General features: G+C 49.4%; 1 protein-coding gene across 9 annotated transcripts in view; it reads right to left on the bottom strand.

Moving 5' to 3' along the window:
- Positions 1-16,870, bottom strand: part of ACACB (acetyl-CoA carboxylase beta) — a 2,187,049-nt gene that overhangs the window by 1,474,900 nt on the left and 695,279 nt on the right. For all 9 annotated transcript variants that reach the window (XM_085633342.1, XM_085633341.1, XM_085633344.1 and 6 more), the window contains one exon: positions 14,236-14,399. In XM_085633342.1, the coding sequence (XP_085489468.1) occupies positions 14,236-14,399 (164 nt within the window). The remainder of the gene's footprint in view (positions 1-14,235; positions 14,400-16,870) is intronic.

Raw genomic sequence — 16,870 nt, 5'->3', positions numbered from 1 at the left:
GTTTGGCTCTGGCGGTGACAAGGCGGCCAGTCACACATGCAAATGAAGTGTTTGAGGTCAATAGGCAATATTAGGCAATCATATTTGAAGTGTGATCAGTGAGAATTTACGACTGGTCAACAAAGGCACGTGACTCGGCGGTGCGCACCCCCCACCCCCCATAGTGCTCGGACACCCCACACTGGTATGAGTGGCGCTATATAACTAATTCAATGCATCTGAGAGAGTGTGGTTATGGAGACTTGGGCGCTGTTATAGGGTGCTAGAGAGAGAATCCGTGGTGGAGGTGGTCATGGGGGAGTGGGGGGGGCGGGGGAGGGGGGGTTGTGAGAGGGTGCCAACAAACATTGTCGCACAGGGCGCCACCAGCGCTAAAGCCGGCCCTGCTGCCCAGAACCCCGTCTGGGTGCCCCGCAGGTGCTGCACGCTGTCTGCCCCTCTTCCAGAGCCCTATCGAAGTGCCCCGAGGTGCAGCGAGCTCTGTGCCCCTGCCCAGAGCCCTGTCTGGGTGCCCTGCAGGTGCTGCACCCTTTCTGCCCCTCTCCCAGAACCCGGTCTTATTGCCCGGAGGTGCAGCGAGCTCTCTGCCCAGAGCCCTGGCCGAGTGCCCTGCAGGTGCTGCACACTTTCTGCCTCTGCCCAGAGGCTTCGTCTGCACGCTTTCTGCCCCTGTGCAGAGGCTTCGTCTGCACGCTCTCTGCCCGTGCCCAGAGCTCTAAGTGGCAAGACGAAAAGCAAATAACAGCGGCGTGTAATAAACGCAGAAGGGGCGTCGTAGAGACAGGGAGGGAGCGAGCAGGAGTTGTGCTAACGCCGCGAGCCGTAGGAGTGCACATCGCCTGTACTCCAGGCGCGTGCACATCTCCGGTCTCACTTCCGAACAGAAACCCACGACAATAGATCTTGCCAAAGCGTCACTAGGCGAGACCTAAAAAATGGGTCCGCTGGAGGAATATTTATGGTCTCGGTGTGGGGGGAGTCCTAATCCTTGCAGCATTGTGACCCTCACTTTCCACCCACTAAGTACCCCAATGGTACGAGGGGAACTCTTCCTGCTTCATTCATGCCCCCGCCCCCTGCCACACTGACTATTGGGACAGTAAGAATTTGAAAATACAATCCTTTATGTACGGTGCAACCTGGCCTGCTAAGGACTTGTTTCATAATGGTAATGATGTGCTGTGCATATGTCCCGAGCTGTTTGTTTCTGCATAAAACTAAGTAAAAAATAAGTTATTGTGCAGATAGTGATGTTTAAAAACAGCCCCAGATAATGGTCTTAAAAATCCAACCACAGTTCAGCTGCTCATATGAGTCAAAGCCGTATCGCTCCGGACCCAACAGATGTCAGTTTATCATCTCGCTCCAAACCGACACGTCCGGGAGACAAACTTCTCCTGTCCTCAGGGGTTTATACAGGAGATGAAAATAGCGCGATAACATATTACTATATCCGTTAACTTCGTTCAGTCAATAACTTCAAGCATTTCAAATTTAGATCTTCCAATCAATTCGAGTCATTCATAACAAATAACCAATCAAAACCAAAGAAACCCCAAATTCAGATTAATCACGAATTGCGTCAATAATCCCATCCGAGAAGTGCATCAGAATAGACGAGAGTGTAATGTTGCCCCTTTCTTCCTGTACAATGCCCCACCACAGATGACTAGGACAGCAGGCAAGGTTTAAGGGGTTTATTCAAGTATTTCACACTTCAGCAGGAGCGCCGGCACGGAGCTCCTTATCCTATTTGAATCGGCGCGCTAATGCGCCCCTAAGATGGCCGCCGCCGGAAGTCCGGTGACGTCACGCCTAGCGTGCCGTCGACTAGACCGCAACACCACATCTCCCCCTTTTACAACCCAATAAGCAATGTCCCTCTCCACCATAGAACAGTCTTACTTGTGGTCCAGGTTGAACTCCTCGAACCTTCGTGGGAGCAGTATTCTTCTTCCGCAGCGTGTCCTCCTGCTTCCTGCGCCTGCGGTCGGGGTATTGCCCCCACCCTTCGGATCCGCTTCCCCACACGCGTCTTGGGGCTCAGCCCCACCTAACTCAGTCCCTCGGTCACCAAGCCCCGGAGTCTCGCCTTCTCCTCCTCTTGGACTCCAGGATCCCTTGGGAACGCTTCCTGCTTCCCCCTCTGGTCTCCTACACTCGCCTTTCCCCGCCGGTGTGGCCCCATTTCCTGCCTCGCCATCCAGCTCCACGTTCTGTTCAGTCTCATTGGTTCCGGTGCATCTTGCCATCCGATCTTGTGCCCAAATCTTCCCGTCACTTAGTAAGGCTGATGTGGAATAGGGCTCTACCACTTGGAAGGGGGGCGTGAACTTGCTGTCCCCTTTCCTTCCCTGTGTAGGCAGTTTCACCCTCACCCACTCTCCTCTCTCCAAGGCGACTTCCTTGGTGTTGTGCCTTGCGTCGTAGTAGTTCGTGTATACGGCTTGTGCTTTCTCCAAATTTCTGCGCACCACTGCCGGTGACCAATGACTCTGCACCGTGAGCCTCTTCCAAGCTACATTGTCTCTGGTGAACGGTTCTCTTCCTCTCAGAATGCGGAATGGGCTGTAGCCTGTGGACGAGGGAGTTATCCGGTACGCCCATAGCATACGCTTGAGTTCTTTCTCCCAGCTTGCTCCCTGGCCGATTGCCGCTTGCACTGACCCCATTATCACCCTGTTGAATCTCTCCACTGCTCCGTTCCCAGCAGGGTGGTAGACCGGCGTGCGCCTGACAGTTATCCCGTTCCTGTCCATGAAGGCCTCCCACTTCGTGGATGTGAACTGTGGGCCGTTGTCACTGAGGATTCCCTTGGGGATCCCTTCTCTGATGAACACCTCCGTGAGGAATCCCAGGATGGTATCTGTCTCTGCGTTGTCTCCCACGTGGACTTCTGGCCACTTCGAGTACCTGTCCACGACCACGGTGAGGTACTTCTGGTTGCCGCTGGCGTCTTGTATGGGACCTAGAACATCAATGGAGATTTCCTCCCACGGATTTTCCGGGAAGTCGAAGCGTCCCAGCGGTGGGCGCAGCACTTTTTGCGTCTTGTCTGCATTGTTGCATTGCTCACACGTTCTGACGTGTCTTTCCACCGCGAGGTCCAACCCTGGCCACCAATAGTCCTCCTTCACTCTTCCCTTCGTTTTCACGATGCCCAAATGTCCTTCGTGAGCAAGAGCTACCACTCTGGGCCTCAGCGCCGTCGGGGGTACTACCTTGTTGCCCCGGAACAGAAAACACGGGTTGTCCCCCAGCGACAATTCTTCCCTGACTTCCCAGTACTGTTTTAGTTCTTCTCCCAGCAACCTCTTCTCCGGCCACCCTTGCGTCACGTACGTTTTGACCGCCTTCACCTTCTCATCGGACCCATACTCTTCTTCCCACTCCTGCTTGCTGATTGCTCTTTCATGATCGCTCATGAACGCCACTGCGTACTCGGCCCAAGTCTCTGTGTCTTGCGCCTCTGCCGGTTCTTTTGCCGCCGCCCTGCTCAGGTAGTCCGCCACGCGGTTCTTGGTGCCTGGGATGTACTCTACGTCGTACACGTAGTCGAGGAGTCGCAGTGTCATCTTCGCAATTCTTGGGGTAGCGTGCTCGTGGCCGTTGGACGTGAGCACTTTAATCAGGGGTTTGTGGTCCGTTCGTAAGAGGAACCGACCTCCCCACAGGAACTGCCGGAATCTTTCCACAGCCCACACGACAGCCAGCATTTCCTTTTCAATCACGCTGAATTTGCGTTCATTGTCAGCCAGCGTGCGGGACGCGAAGCTGATTGTCGCGGTCGCTCCTCGCGCCGACTGTTGCGTGAGCACTGCTCCAAGGCCTCGGTCGCTAGCGTCTGTAGTCAGGGTCGTGGGAGCCGTCGGGTCAAACCCTTGGATGGGTATGGCTCCACAGATTTCTCTCTTCACTTCCCCGAACTCTCTCTCTTGTTCCTCCTTCCACGAGAACGCCGTTTTTTCCTTCAGGATCGATCTCAGGTGGTGCGTCTTTGATGCGAAGTGGGAGACGAACTTGCTGTAGAACTCAGCCATCCCTAAGAATGTCCGTACCTCCTCCTTGCTAGTGGGCGTGGGTGCATCTCTGATGGCAGCTACGTTGGATGCCTTGGGTTTTATGCCTTCCTGACTGATTTCGTGCCCCAGGTATGTGACTTTCCCCAGTCCGAACTTGCACTTGTCCCACTGGGCCGTGAGCCCGTTTTGTTCCAGCACATTCAAGACATTCGCTAGCCTCCGGTCATGTTCTTCCGTGGAGGCGCCCATCACCAAGATATCGTCCTGGAAGAACTGAATACCTTCCATCTTGTGGAACAGACGGTACATCAACTTTTGGAAGACCGCCGCTGCCGAGGCGAGCCCGAACGGCATCCGTAGGAACTTGTAGCACCCGAAAGGTGTAATGAATGATGTGAGGTGGTTGCACGATTTGTGGAGTGCGATCTGGTGATACGCAGATGTTAAATCCACAGTGGAGAACCACTTGGCACCCTTGGTCTTAGCTAACATCTCATTGATGCGGGGAAGGGGGAACTTGTCCACTACAATGTTCTTGTTGAGTTCCCTGAGGTCCACACATAGTCTCACCTTCCCGTTCGGCTTCTGCGCCACGACTAAGGGGGCCAACCATTCCGCATTATCGATGGCTTCGATGATCCCGTTGTCCTCCAACCTCTGCAGTTCTTCTTGTACTGCCTCCCTGGTGCGGAACGGGATGTTTCGCACTTTGTGGGACACTGGTCGGGCTCCTTCTTTGAGATTTATTTTGTGCGTGAACTTTGTTAGCCTCCCTATGTCGTCTCTGAAGACTTCGGGGAACTCTTCCTTCCACTGCCTTGCTCCCACTTTGGGGTCGTCCTCCATCATGAGTACTTGTATGCGGCCTCCTGGGTTCAGCTTTATTTTCAGCTTCCCTTGATCTTTCCATCCCAACACTGATGGTCCCTTTTCTGCCACGTACAGTTTTCATTCGCACGTCCTGCCCTGGAACTCGAACGTGAGAGGGCAATACCCTACCATGGGTATGGGTTCCCCTGTGAACGTCACCGGGTGGATGTCCGTGGGGCGCAGTCGGTGTGTTGTGACAGGTGCAAAGTCATCCTCCCATATCTTCCTCTTTATGATCGTGTAGGGGGACCCTGAATCTGCGACCATGGTGACTCCTACACCCCCTATGGTCATGGCGCACCTCGGTTTCTTGTCGACCGCGCCGTCGATCCCCAAGACCTGGTCATCTATCATCAGGATCTCTTCTTCGTCCTCCTGCCCTTCTTGCTCTTCCTCCTTGGTCATCTCCTGCGCCACGTACTTCACCTGCTGCCTTGACGTCTTCCTTCGGCATACTCTCTCATAGTGCCCCATCAGCCCGCAGTACGTGCATTTGGCCCGGAACGCTGGGCACCCTTTGTCGTTGGCGGCGTGCCTTTCGCTGCCGCATCTGTAGCACCCGTTGGTGCTCCCTTGTCCCTGCGTCTGCTGTTTCACGCCCCGGGTCATGGGCTTCCTGTGTTGTCGCGTGCTGTTCTGCTCCGTCGGTGTCTGTCCCTCGTGGCCTTTACGGTCTTCTATCCTGCACACAGTTTGTTCAGGGTAGCGGTCCTTCTTCGCTGTCTCTGCACATCTCTTGGACATTTCTGCCTTCTTCACCATGGCTATCACCGTATTGAGGGGTTCGTCACCGTTGGCCCACAGCTTGTCTTGAATGGACGCATTCGCTGCGTGCATCACTATTTGGTCCCTAATCAACTCTTCCTGGAAGGCTCCGAACCTGCACGTTAGGGCCAGCTTCTGTAACGCCGCTACGTACTGGTCAATCGTCTCTCCTTTCTGTTGCGCCCTGTGGTAGAAGTTGTACCTGTCGACGGCTACACACACTGTCGGGCGGTAATGAGCATCCATGTCGTCGATCGCGTGTTGAAACACATCGTCATCCGCCGCGGGCCGGACCACCTTCACTAGATCGTCGTAAACCCTCTGACCTGCAGGGCCCAAATGGTGTAGCAGCATCCTCTTCCTGCGCGAGCTCGAGAACTCAGCGCCACTTTCCTCTTCCAAGGCGAACAGGAAATTCAAGAAGTACGGCTTCCAATCCTCCCATGGCATATCTGGAACCCCAGCTTTCGTGAGGAAGGGTATCGGGTTCGGCAGACCCGTCGAAGTGACACTCATCCTCCTCCTTGCCTCCGTTCGCCGCGGTCGTGGACTCGAGCTTCTCGACCCCCGGGTGCTGTCGGGGCTCCCTGCGTCCGGTTCGTCGTCGCGGTCTGTGGCGCCGCCGCTCGCGGTACGTCCTGTGACCCCCGCCACGATGCGTGCAACCGCCTCTCCACGTGGACTCTACCTGGGGCGGTACCTGTGGGGTTGTCGCGGTCCGGAGTCGGCTCAGGAGGGCCCGTCAGGAATGTAGCGCTCTCGCCTTCCCTCTCCGCGACACTGCCGCGCTCCTGCTGGTCAGGGGTGGTGCCTGTGGGCGTCGATGGCTGGTAGGCCACAAGACACTCACCCTGGAGGCAGCGCTGGGCCGTTTCACCTCCTCGTCGCCATTGTAATGTTGCCCCTTTCTTCCTGTACAATGCCCCACCACAGATGACTAGGACAGCAGGCAAGGTTTAAGGGGTTTATTCAAGTATTTCACACTTCAGCAGGAGCGCCGGCACGGAGCTCCTTATCCTATTTGAATCGGCGCGCTAATGCGCCCCTAAGATGGCCGCCGCCGGAAGTCCGGTGACGTCACGCCTAGCGTGCCGTCGACTAGACCGCAACACCACAGAGAGCGCGTCAGAATAGACGAAAAGTGCATCAGAATAGACGAAAAGCGTCAGAATAGACAATCATATTTTTAAAAAAAAATCTATTTTTTTTAGCTCAAATACTCCACCTACTGACCAATAATAAAACAATTCTGTTTTCATAAAACCAGTATTTGCAAGGAATGCAACAAGGCTGGAATTAATTTATGCCTACCAGGTATATGCTTTTCAATAATAAAATTAATTTTACGCCTCTGTCTCAACGACTGACTCTACTTTGTACATGTTCAATTCCTAAATATCTAATACCTGTAATCTCACCATTACGTTACAAATGCACGAGTTCAGCAAGGGCCTACCTAAAATCATTATACTCTATCGCCCTGAAATATTTTTCTACTCGTAGTTTCGATTGTGCAATAGTGCAGTTTATGTACAATTGGGGACAACAACAGAATAGATACAGTAGAAAGTTCTTAAAAGATTAATAAACGGATTGATCCAAAATGTTCGTTTTAAATGACATTCATTGGCAAAAAACGTCATCGTTTTACTGCCATGTTCACATTGTTTGCAGTGACCACAGGTAAAGAAGCCAAGCGGAAGAGGCGGCTTCCAGGTTGAAGTGGACAATTCTATCTATGGAGAATAATGTGACTTGGTTATATCGCTCAAATTCGGCCATTTACAAAAAGTAGTTAACGCTGACCTTGGGACATCTAAAAACATTTTTGTATACATAAATTACAATATTTAGTTAATATTTTTCCAATTTGCTAGTTGTGCACACTATATTAAGTTAGACATTTGATTTCATTCTGAATATTTTCTCATTTGGGCTGCAGTTCCTTTCCTGAGGTAGCGTATTCAAGCCTTGGAAAAAGCAAGGAGCTCCTTCTCGCTTGCGTATTAGCTCGTTTAAATGTTTCTGCCAAAGTAGTCCATTTATCGCCACATTGTGAAAACCTTTTGGTTGCAGTTTAAGTCGCTCTCATCATGAATCCATCGTTGGTGCTACAGATATTTCTTCATCGTGAATATTGCCCATAATTAACTTTTAATTAAAGATCTGGGGCGGCAGGAAGTGGCATGGAGAACAGCATATGCAGCAGTGTCTCTTCTGTTAGTGGAAGTCATTCTCCTGTTCTTGCCAAGCTTAATCAATGCATCCAGGAAGACAATTTCCACTTGGCTATAAACCATAGTTTAAACAAATGTCATCACTGTTATTTAAATATTGCACATATTGGCAAACAATTTTTTCTCTCCTTTCCACTTTACAAAAATGTCATCTATGAATCTCAGCCAAATAACTACTTGCGGCATATCCTGGTCACCTGCAGTTTTAAAAGAGGATTCTTGATGCCACCAACCCATCTAATATCAGAATGCGAAGAGGCAAACCTACAACTGATCTCAGTGCTGCATAACTGAAGACGGAACTGACTGCCTAAAACAAAGTCATTATATGTCAACACAAAATTAATAATTTGAAGTAACATTTAAGAAGGAGGCAAATACCACACCGATTGCATCCTTAGAAAATAATACACTGTATTTTAACCATCTTCATGTCAGATACACGCATAAATAGATATTTTTAAACATCACCATTTGAATCGTTGTATCTTGCACTTTGACTGGATTACTTCATTCCGGATTATTAAACTTGAGATAGTGGATATCTTAATTATTCTCATAAGGTTTTTCTCGTCTGGACTTTTTTGTTCGTTTTGTATACTGCGCCTCTTTTTTGGTCACCTCTTTGTTCAGGTTTTATACATATATTTATGAGGATGAAACAAACCTATTTTTCATTTCTATTGTTTAACAAAGAACTGCACACACGTCTCTATGCTTCGTTATCAGATGTACAGAAGGAAAATGCTGCTTACCAGTATCCATCTGTTCTTGGCATGTAGAGCTGCAGATCCACACACTGAGCATAGATCGCCATCTGGTGTTGGGCCCGGATATGTGCACTTGTTTTTGTCTTGGAAAAGTCTTTGGAAGTCACAGGATAGGTGACTCCTCCGTTGGATCATAGTGCGCATGGGCATCGGGTACCCTGGGTGGAATTATTCTTTTGAGGCCTTCCATAAATGCTTTGAAGGCAGGTATTCTGAAGAGTGATAAGTGTTGTCTATTTTGTAAATAGGCTGCTATGGCAGCGAGGTGTAATCTAATAGATGAATAGGCTAAGTTACACCTATGAAGATGCAATAGGTAACCTATGATGTGTTGAATTGACACATCTAAAGGATTGATGGTGTTGTTGTGGCAATATATCACAAATCTTTTCCACTTGGCTGCATAGCAGGCTCTAGTGGTGGGGCGTCTCGCTTCTCTGATAACATTTATACAGTCAGGGGGAAGGTTAAGGTAACCGAACTATAAGACCTAAGGAGCCAGATCGCTATGTTGAGCTGTGCTGGGTCCGGGTGTCTGATCTATCCATGGTTCTGGGTTAAGAGGTGTGGGGAGAGGTGTAGTTTTTGGTGCGGGACTTAGAGACAGTTCCAGTACTGTGGTGTACCACGATTGTCTGGCCCATGTTGGAGCAACTAGGATGAGGGTCAGTGAATGTTGCACTACCATTGGGATGAGTGGGAGAGGTAGAAAAGCGTACGCAAATCTGCCTGACTATTCATCCATATCGCATTGCCTTTGGACAATAGGTGTGGATATCTGGCGGCGAAATTTGGGCATTTGGCGTTTTCGGGTGTGGCAAAGAGGTCCATCTCTGGCTGCCCCCACAACTGGAAAAAGGGTTGAAGAACTTGTGGATGAAGTTCCCACTCGTGAATCTGTTGCGTTTGACGACTTAACAGATCGGCGATGCTGTTCTGGACTTCTGGAACATGTTGGGCTAGTTTTTTTTTTTTTTTTTTAAGACTAGCCCATCTCCAAATGCTTTGCGCTAGTTGGGAGAGCTGTAGGGAATGTGTCCCGCCCTCTTTCTCTATGTAGTACATGGCTGTCATGTTGTCGGTGCGGACTAGGACAGCTTTGCCTGATATCTGCTTTTGGAATGCCTTTAGGGCCAGAAAAATCGCTAGTAACTCCAGGTGATTGATGTGGAGTAACTTTTGTTGTGGAGTCTACATGCCCTGCATAGTGTGATGTAATAGATGAGCTCCCCAGCAGGAAAGCGGTGAGCCCACTGTTAACGCAATCTGTGGAACCGGCTCGAGGAATGGTCGCCCTATGGAAAGGTTTTTGGTGTTCCACCACTGCAGAGAGTGATAAGTGCGGCCGTCCACCAACACCAGATCTCTTAGCTGACCTTGAGCTTGGTTCCACTGACGTGCTAAGCACTCCTGCAGAGGACGCATTTGGAGTCTTGCGTGAGGTACTATGAATATGCAAGAGCCCATCATCCCTACGAGTTGCATGAACACTCGAGCTGGAAGAGAGTGGTGTGGCTGAAATTTAGTTAGGAGTTTCTGCATACTTGCTATCCTGGCCGGACTGGGGTAAGCAAGTGCTTTGGAGGTGTCTATTGTGGCACCGAGGTACTGTTGTGTGTGGGACGGTTGTAGATGAGACTTTCCGTGGTTTACTGTGAACCCTAAGTCGTGGAGTAGCAGGATTGTTGCGTGAGTGTGACGTACACACTGATTGTATGAGTTGGCTTTTATGAGCCAATCGTCCAAGTATGGGAAGACGTGAATGTGTTGTCTTCTCAGGTGAGCTGCAACTACCGCCAGACACTTGGTGAATACTCTGGGTGCTGTGGTGACTCCGAAAGGGAGTACCTTGAATTGGTAGTGCTGGCCTTCCACTACAAACCTGAGATATTTTCTGTGAGAGGTGTGAATGGGAATATGAAAGTAGGCGTCCTTGAGATCTAGAGTGGCAAGGAAGTCGCCTTGGGACAGGAGAGGAAGGACTTGTTGAAGCGTGACCATGTGAAAGTGGTCTGAGTGTATGTAGAGATTTAGGGGTCTGAGGTCTAGGATAGGTCTTAGAGATCCGTCCTTCTTTAGGATGAGGAAATACAGGGAGTAGACTTCTGTGTTTTGCTGATGCAGGGGGACTGGTTCTATTGCATGTTTTTGTAGGAGGGAGAATACCTCCTGCTTTAGAAGTGATAAATGTTCTAATGACATTGGGTACTGTCTGGGTGGTATGGTTGGGGGAGTGGTGGTGAGTTCCAGACAGTAACCTGTTTGAACGATGTGCCTCACCCACCTGTCTGTGGTGATGGTGTTCCAGACAGGAAGGAACTGTAGTAATCTTTCCCCGAACGGTGTAGGATGGTCCAGGGGGAACGGAGGGAAGACACTGGGTAAGGGTGGAGGCAGAGCGGGTGTTGTAAGTTCTGCCTCTACCTTTGTTATTATTGCCTCTGTAGCCTCCTCTCTGATAACCCTTGGTGAATGTGGTTTGGGTGGGAGTTTTGTAAGAAGTGGAGGGGTTGTCTGAGGAATAGCCTCTGGAGTTGCCTCTGTAAGAGGAGCGACGGAAGGAGCGTCTGGAGCTTGCGATAGCAAGGCTCCCATTGATTTAGCCGTGTCCGTGTCTTTTTTCTTCTTTTCAAGAGATGAATCCACGGTAGGTCCGAACAAGTGTTCCTGGTCAAATGGCTGATTGAGAATGGAAGTTTGTACTTCAGGTTTAAAACTGGAAATGCGTAGCCAAGCGTGTCTACGCAGGAGAACACTTGTGTTTATGGCTCGGAAGGCGGTGTCTGCCACGTCTAGAGCGTAATAAGTTTACCCTCTTGTATGAGGTCGTTGGCCCTGGTTTTATATTTGTCAAGCAGTTGTTGCAATAGGGTCTCTAACTGGTCGTGGTGCGCCCTATCATACCTAGCTAACAAGGCTTGCGTGTTGGCGATACACCATATGTTAGCTGCTTGAGATGCTGTGCGTTTACCGGAAGCGTCCAAGAGTTTGGACCCCTTTTCGGGAGGCGGAGCATCCCCTGACGTTTGAGAGTTAGCCCTCTTCCTGGTGTTGGAGACTAACTAATCCAATGGAACGTGGCCTTTAATGTATGCTGGGTCTGTTGGGGTGGTTTTATATTTCTTTTCTATCCGTGGGTTGAAAACCCTAGCCCTAACGGGGTCTTTAAACACTTCAGGTGCATGTTTAATTACCCCTTTTAGCGTGGGTAGAATGGAAGTGGTCTTTTGTGAGATGTCAAAAGTATCCATTAAAAAATCCTTTTCCACGGGGTCTGTGTGTAAGTCAACCCCGTGGTACTGTGCCGCTCTGTAAACAAGCTGGTTGAAGCCCATGGTATCCTCTGGAGGAGACGGTCTAGAGGGATAGATGTCATCCTGTGGCATGTTAGGGACATCTGGTGTATTGTAATCATCCCATGGGTCTGGGGTATGAGGTGGACTAGGATCCCCTAGTGGCTCATCATCTGCACCCACCCCTGTGTCATCAGAAGTGTCATCATCATCCCTGGTGGAGGAGATGGTGGAGGAGAGTGGTGTGGTGGAGGAAGAGGTGGTGGAGAAGGGATCCTGAGAGGAGATGTGGCAATGTCCCTCTTTTAGGTGCTGGCGCCGGTGCAGGCGAGTCCAGTGGTCTCTTTTTGGAACTGAGAATCAGATGACCAGTCTTTGGATCTTTAAGAAGAGCCTTTTGGGTGGGATCTGGCTTAAAAAGCTCTTCTGTGGGAGGCATGTCCTTCAGTGCCAATTTTTTCAGTTCCGAATGCTTGCGGGGCACCGACTGTTGAGTGGTTTTGTGCTCTTTGGCCTTGGACCCATGAGGTTTTGAAGTGTCTGTAGGAGTTTGCGGAACCGGTTGTTTTTTCGGTTCTGAATGCTTTTTCGGCTCCGAAGTTTGAGAGTCTGTAGTCTTCGGTAGCGGCTTTTTGGTCGAATCGATGCTTTTTTCGGAGTCAAGGGATTGGTGACAGCAGGTTTGGGTGCCAAGTGCGTCGATGCGGCGGTAGTACTGGGCACCGAGGTGGAGTGTGGTATCTTCTTTTTTGGTGCCGGTGTCAGAGTTTAGTACTGACGGCAGGCTGACTCGATCACGAGTGGCCTGAAGGCTTTGTTGTTGGCTTCTTGGCCGGGCCCGGAGGCGGGGCATGAGAAGTACTTTCTCGGTGTGCACCTGGGCCCGAAGGTGAATATATGACTGAAGCTTTTTTTGGTGGTGAGGGGAGGGGGTCGGGCCGACGGCAGTACTTACGACCCGTTGCCCAGGAGTGAGGTCTTCGATGTCGGCGTCCGCTTCGGAGGCGCTGACAAGGCCTTCTTTGACCCGCTCCTGTTCTGGTACATCGACGCCCTCTTAAAAGATGTTGTCGTGGATGGAAGTCGATGAGCGAGCCATTCTTCTTCGGGCTCGACGATCTCGAATGGTCTTTTTGGAGCAGAAAGAGGCACAAGCTGGACAGTCTCTGGCCTTGTGCTCCGGCGAAAGGCAGGTTACGCACTTCATGCAGATCTGTGTATGAGAATTTCGACCCACATTGAGGACACTTCTTAAATGGAGTCCTTTCCATGAGCCAGATGTAGAGGCCAAGGTAGGCCCGAAGGCCTTCGTCGACGACCAGAATCGAGGACTTCGTTGTTGGTGAAATGCGCGAGGATCTGGATCACAATCGAAAACAATACCATAGAAAAAGGTGAAGGATTGCGCATTGAAAGTGGGATCGGTAACGGTACCGAGCTGAAGCACGATAAACACATCCGAGCCCGATGGCGGAAAAAAAAACAATCTGAGGATGGAGCCGATGCCCATGCGCACTATGATCCAAAGGAGAAGTCACCTATCCCGTGACTTCCAAAGACTTTTCCAAGACAAAAACAAGTGCACATATCCGGGCCCAACACCAAATGGCGATCTATGCTCAGTGTGTGATCTGCAGCTCATATGCCTCGAACATATATTTTATGCAATTCCTCCATCTCATCCAAATAAGAAATTCTTTCCTGTCTCACTCTTTTTCCTCAATTGCAATTAATTATGTGACATCTTTCTTATATTATACCACTTTTAGCAGGTAACCTGGATATATCCCGGACTCTTCTCTTTTTTTTTTTTTTTTAGATTAAACTGATTTAGTCACACCTACATATCTATTTTGATTAAATAATACTGGCCTAGTGAGACATCTTAGAACTTTGAAATATTGTTTTCACTGAGTGTCGAGAGATATTTAGAGCTACACCCAGTCTACACATAAAAAATAAATCGAACTGGACTGGCACAAGGGGTGAAACACAAGTAGAGGTCAGGGTCGGCGAAATAGAAGGAGACATGTTGGGATTTCAAATAAAATGACAATGTGTGTTTAAATAAGCTTATTTTGATCACTTCCTGGCAATTTCCTCCTACACAGAAAGAAGGAGCCAAGAATGGCACTTACATCACTAGAAATGATATAAAAGCAGAGACTAATCATTAACTTGTAAACTTTGTTGTTACAATGTTTTGAAATCATTTAATGCACCACAGAGAAAATTGATTATTTTTAAAATGAAGTTCATAAGTGAGGGTTATACTAACGAAATTGCTTCCTCACGATTCTCTCCCCAGGAGAAACAGTGGCCAAACTGGGAATCGGCAAACTCATGTAGCCCTCCAGCAGCGGCAACACTAAAATAACCCCAAACATTTTTGCTGCTTCGAAAATTCAACTCCTGTACCGTCCCTGAGCTTGGCTTGAAACCCTAGAAGTAGAAAAAAAATAATTAGAATAAATAGTATATATGGAAGAAGTGGTCAAGTGAGGTTATTTGAACATGAAATACTAGAAGTACATCTGAAAACAATCCTTAAAAATCGGGTGCACATTTTACTGTGGCAATTTTAGTTTACACTTTTTTAGAAAATGAATTCCCACTTCCATACAACAAAATTAAATGTGTTCATAATGTGGGGAGTAGGTTGAGCGTCAGAAAAAAGGTCAACACCTAAAAATCGCAACTTGAGGGAATACTATATTTTATCTGGTCTCTAGCCATACCCACCAAGACTTTCTATTTGCAATGGCAATACCCAGTAAGTTAACTTCTAGCGTTCCCCATAAACGTATTTTATCAAACATTTATTCATTGAAAAAATAGGGCTGACGTTCTTAGAAGAAAAACAATTTTGAGAAAAAAAAGTCACAAAAAAATATAAATTGAAGGAACATTGTAGTTTAGAAATAAAATAGATGATACTCTGATACTTATGGACACAACACAAAGGACTGGTGAGACACTGGCATGTAACAACAGAATATATATACACTATGAGGCTTGCACTCAAGACCTCGAGCAGAACCATTAATTCGAGGTAACAATATGGTGGCAAGATACCTACATGGCCTAAATGGAATGGAAAATACATTATGACAAAGCAATCAACTAAATTGGTATCATTAATATTGGATCAGGAGCAGACTATAAATAAAAAAAAAAAGCACGCCTGGTCGGTTATTAATTCGTATAATAAAATTGATCGACAATTCTATCTAATTTCTTGTTTGAAACCGGCGGTAAGGGATATATTGCTTAATCTTAGGTTTGGACGCTACCCAACAAAAGATGGTACACCTAGATGGGTACAAGTTTGGCCAACACAAAAGTGTAGATTATGTGGTTATATAAATGAAACGTTATTGCCCCAAATTGTGTCAAAAAAGACTAACACTATTAAAACCAATATTTTGGGAGGAGCCTAGCGCGTGATCAAGATGGCCGCGTGAGCTCAGAGCTCCCGAGACCCTCGCTCCCTCCGGCAAATATCCTGTGCAGCATCCTGTTTTTAACACCCGGAATATTGGAGGCGAGCCGTTGCTGAGGTGATCGTCGCTGTCCGGACTGAAATTGCACACCGGAGGCCGAAGTTGTGCTACATGGAAGTTTGCGGCCTACTCCCCGGAAGATGCCCGTGGCTTGCGCTGGCACAGTGCCCGAGCACTAATTGAACAACAGCGGCCGGGTGAGGGGCGAGCCGTCGGGAGGACGGTGTCATCACTTTCGCTTTCGCTTTTGCTCTCCTGTCTTCATCGCGCCCTGGCCTGGGAGTGAGTCGCGCCGGTCACTTGTTGCATGGTCGTCTTCTCTGGATGGGCAAGGAGACTGTTTCCGCGGCAGATCACGATGTCGACCAAATCGGAAGCCGAAAAACAGAAGCCCAAGAATACCAGGCGGGGAGGATACACCCAAACCAACAACATGGACCGCTATGCCCAGCAGAAGGGGTCACCGGGCGGATCGGGACGGACACTGGAAGCCTTGAAAGACGGTTTGCCCCCCGCCACGGAACTAACCTTGCAGGATATCATGGGGGCCATCGAGGGGATGCAGTCCTCTATCGGGCAGCAATTTGAGACCTTGGCACATAAAGTGGACACAATCTCGATTGACGTCAACTTGATTCGGGCAGACCTGGGTAAAACTAATGAGCGGGTTCAGTCCTTGGACCTTAAAACCTCTGGCCTCATGGGAGATGTCTCTGACCTGCAGCTGGAAGTCCGTACCTTGAGGACCGCAAATGACCACTTTGCCCGACGGCTGGAGGAGTTTGAAGGCCGGGCACGGCGCAATAACGTGCGCATTATTGGGGTCCCGGAAAACTCGGAGGAACAGTCGGTGGACCTGTTCGTGGAGGACTTGGTGGTGAACCATCTGGCGCCCAAAGGCCTCAGTAAGTTCTTTACTGTTGAACGGGCCCACAGAGTCCCTGGTGGGAGGCCCAAGGTGGGGGCCCCTCCGAGACCGATTGTCGCCAGGATCTTTAATTTCAGGGACCGCAACGCCATTCTACAAGCATCACGAGTGTCCGGCCCGATGACTTTTCAGAACACCACAGTGAGTTTTTATCCGGACTTTACCCAGATGGTGCAGAAGCAACGGCAAAGCTTCCTGGCGGTTAAGAGAAGGCTAAGAGAGATGGGACTGAAGTACGCCATGCTCTTCCCGGCCAGGTTGCGTGTGGTGTATGAAGAGCGGACTTTCTTTTTTGAATCACCAGACATGGTCAGAGACTGGCTGGACACATTGCCCCAACGACGGACTAGCGGGGAACATGCCGGTGGAGCAGAAGGTGGCCGTGATGAACAATGAGCGAGGACTCGGGTGCTAGATCACTTTGATTTTGTTCAGGACAGTGACTCTCAGTCTTCGGTTCCTCCGGGAGGGTGGTAGCCCGG

The sequence above is a fragment of the Triturus cristatus genome, chromosome 11 (genome assembly GCF_964204655.1).
Source record: "Triturus cristatus chromosome 11, aTriCri1.1, whole genome shotgun sequence".
Classification (NCBI taxonomy): Eukaryota; Metazoa; Chordata; class Amphibia; order Caudata; family Salamandridae; genus Triturus; species Triturus cristatus.
This window is presented reverse-complemented; position numbering and strand designations above follow the sequence as displayed.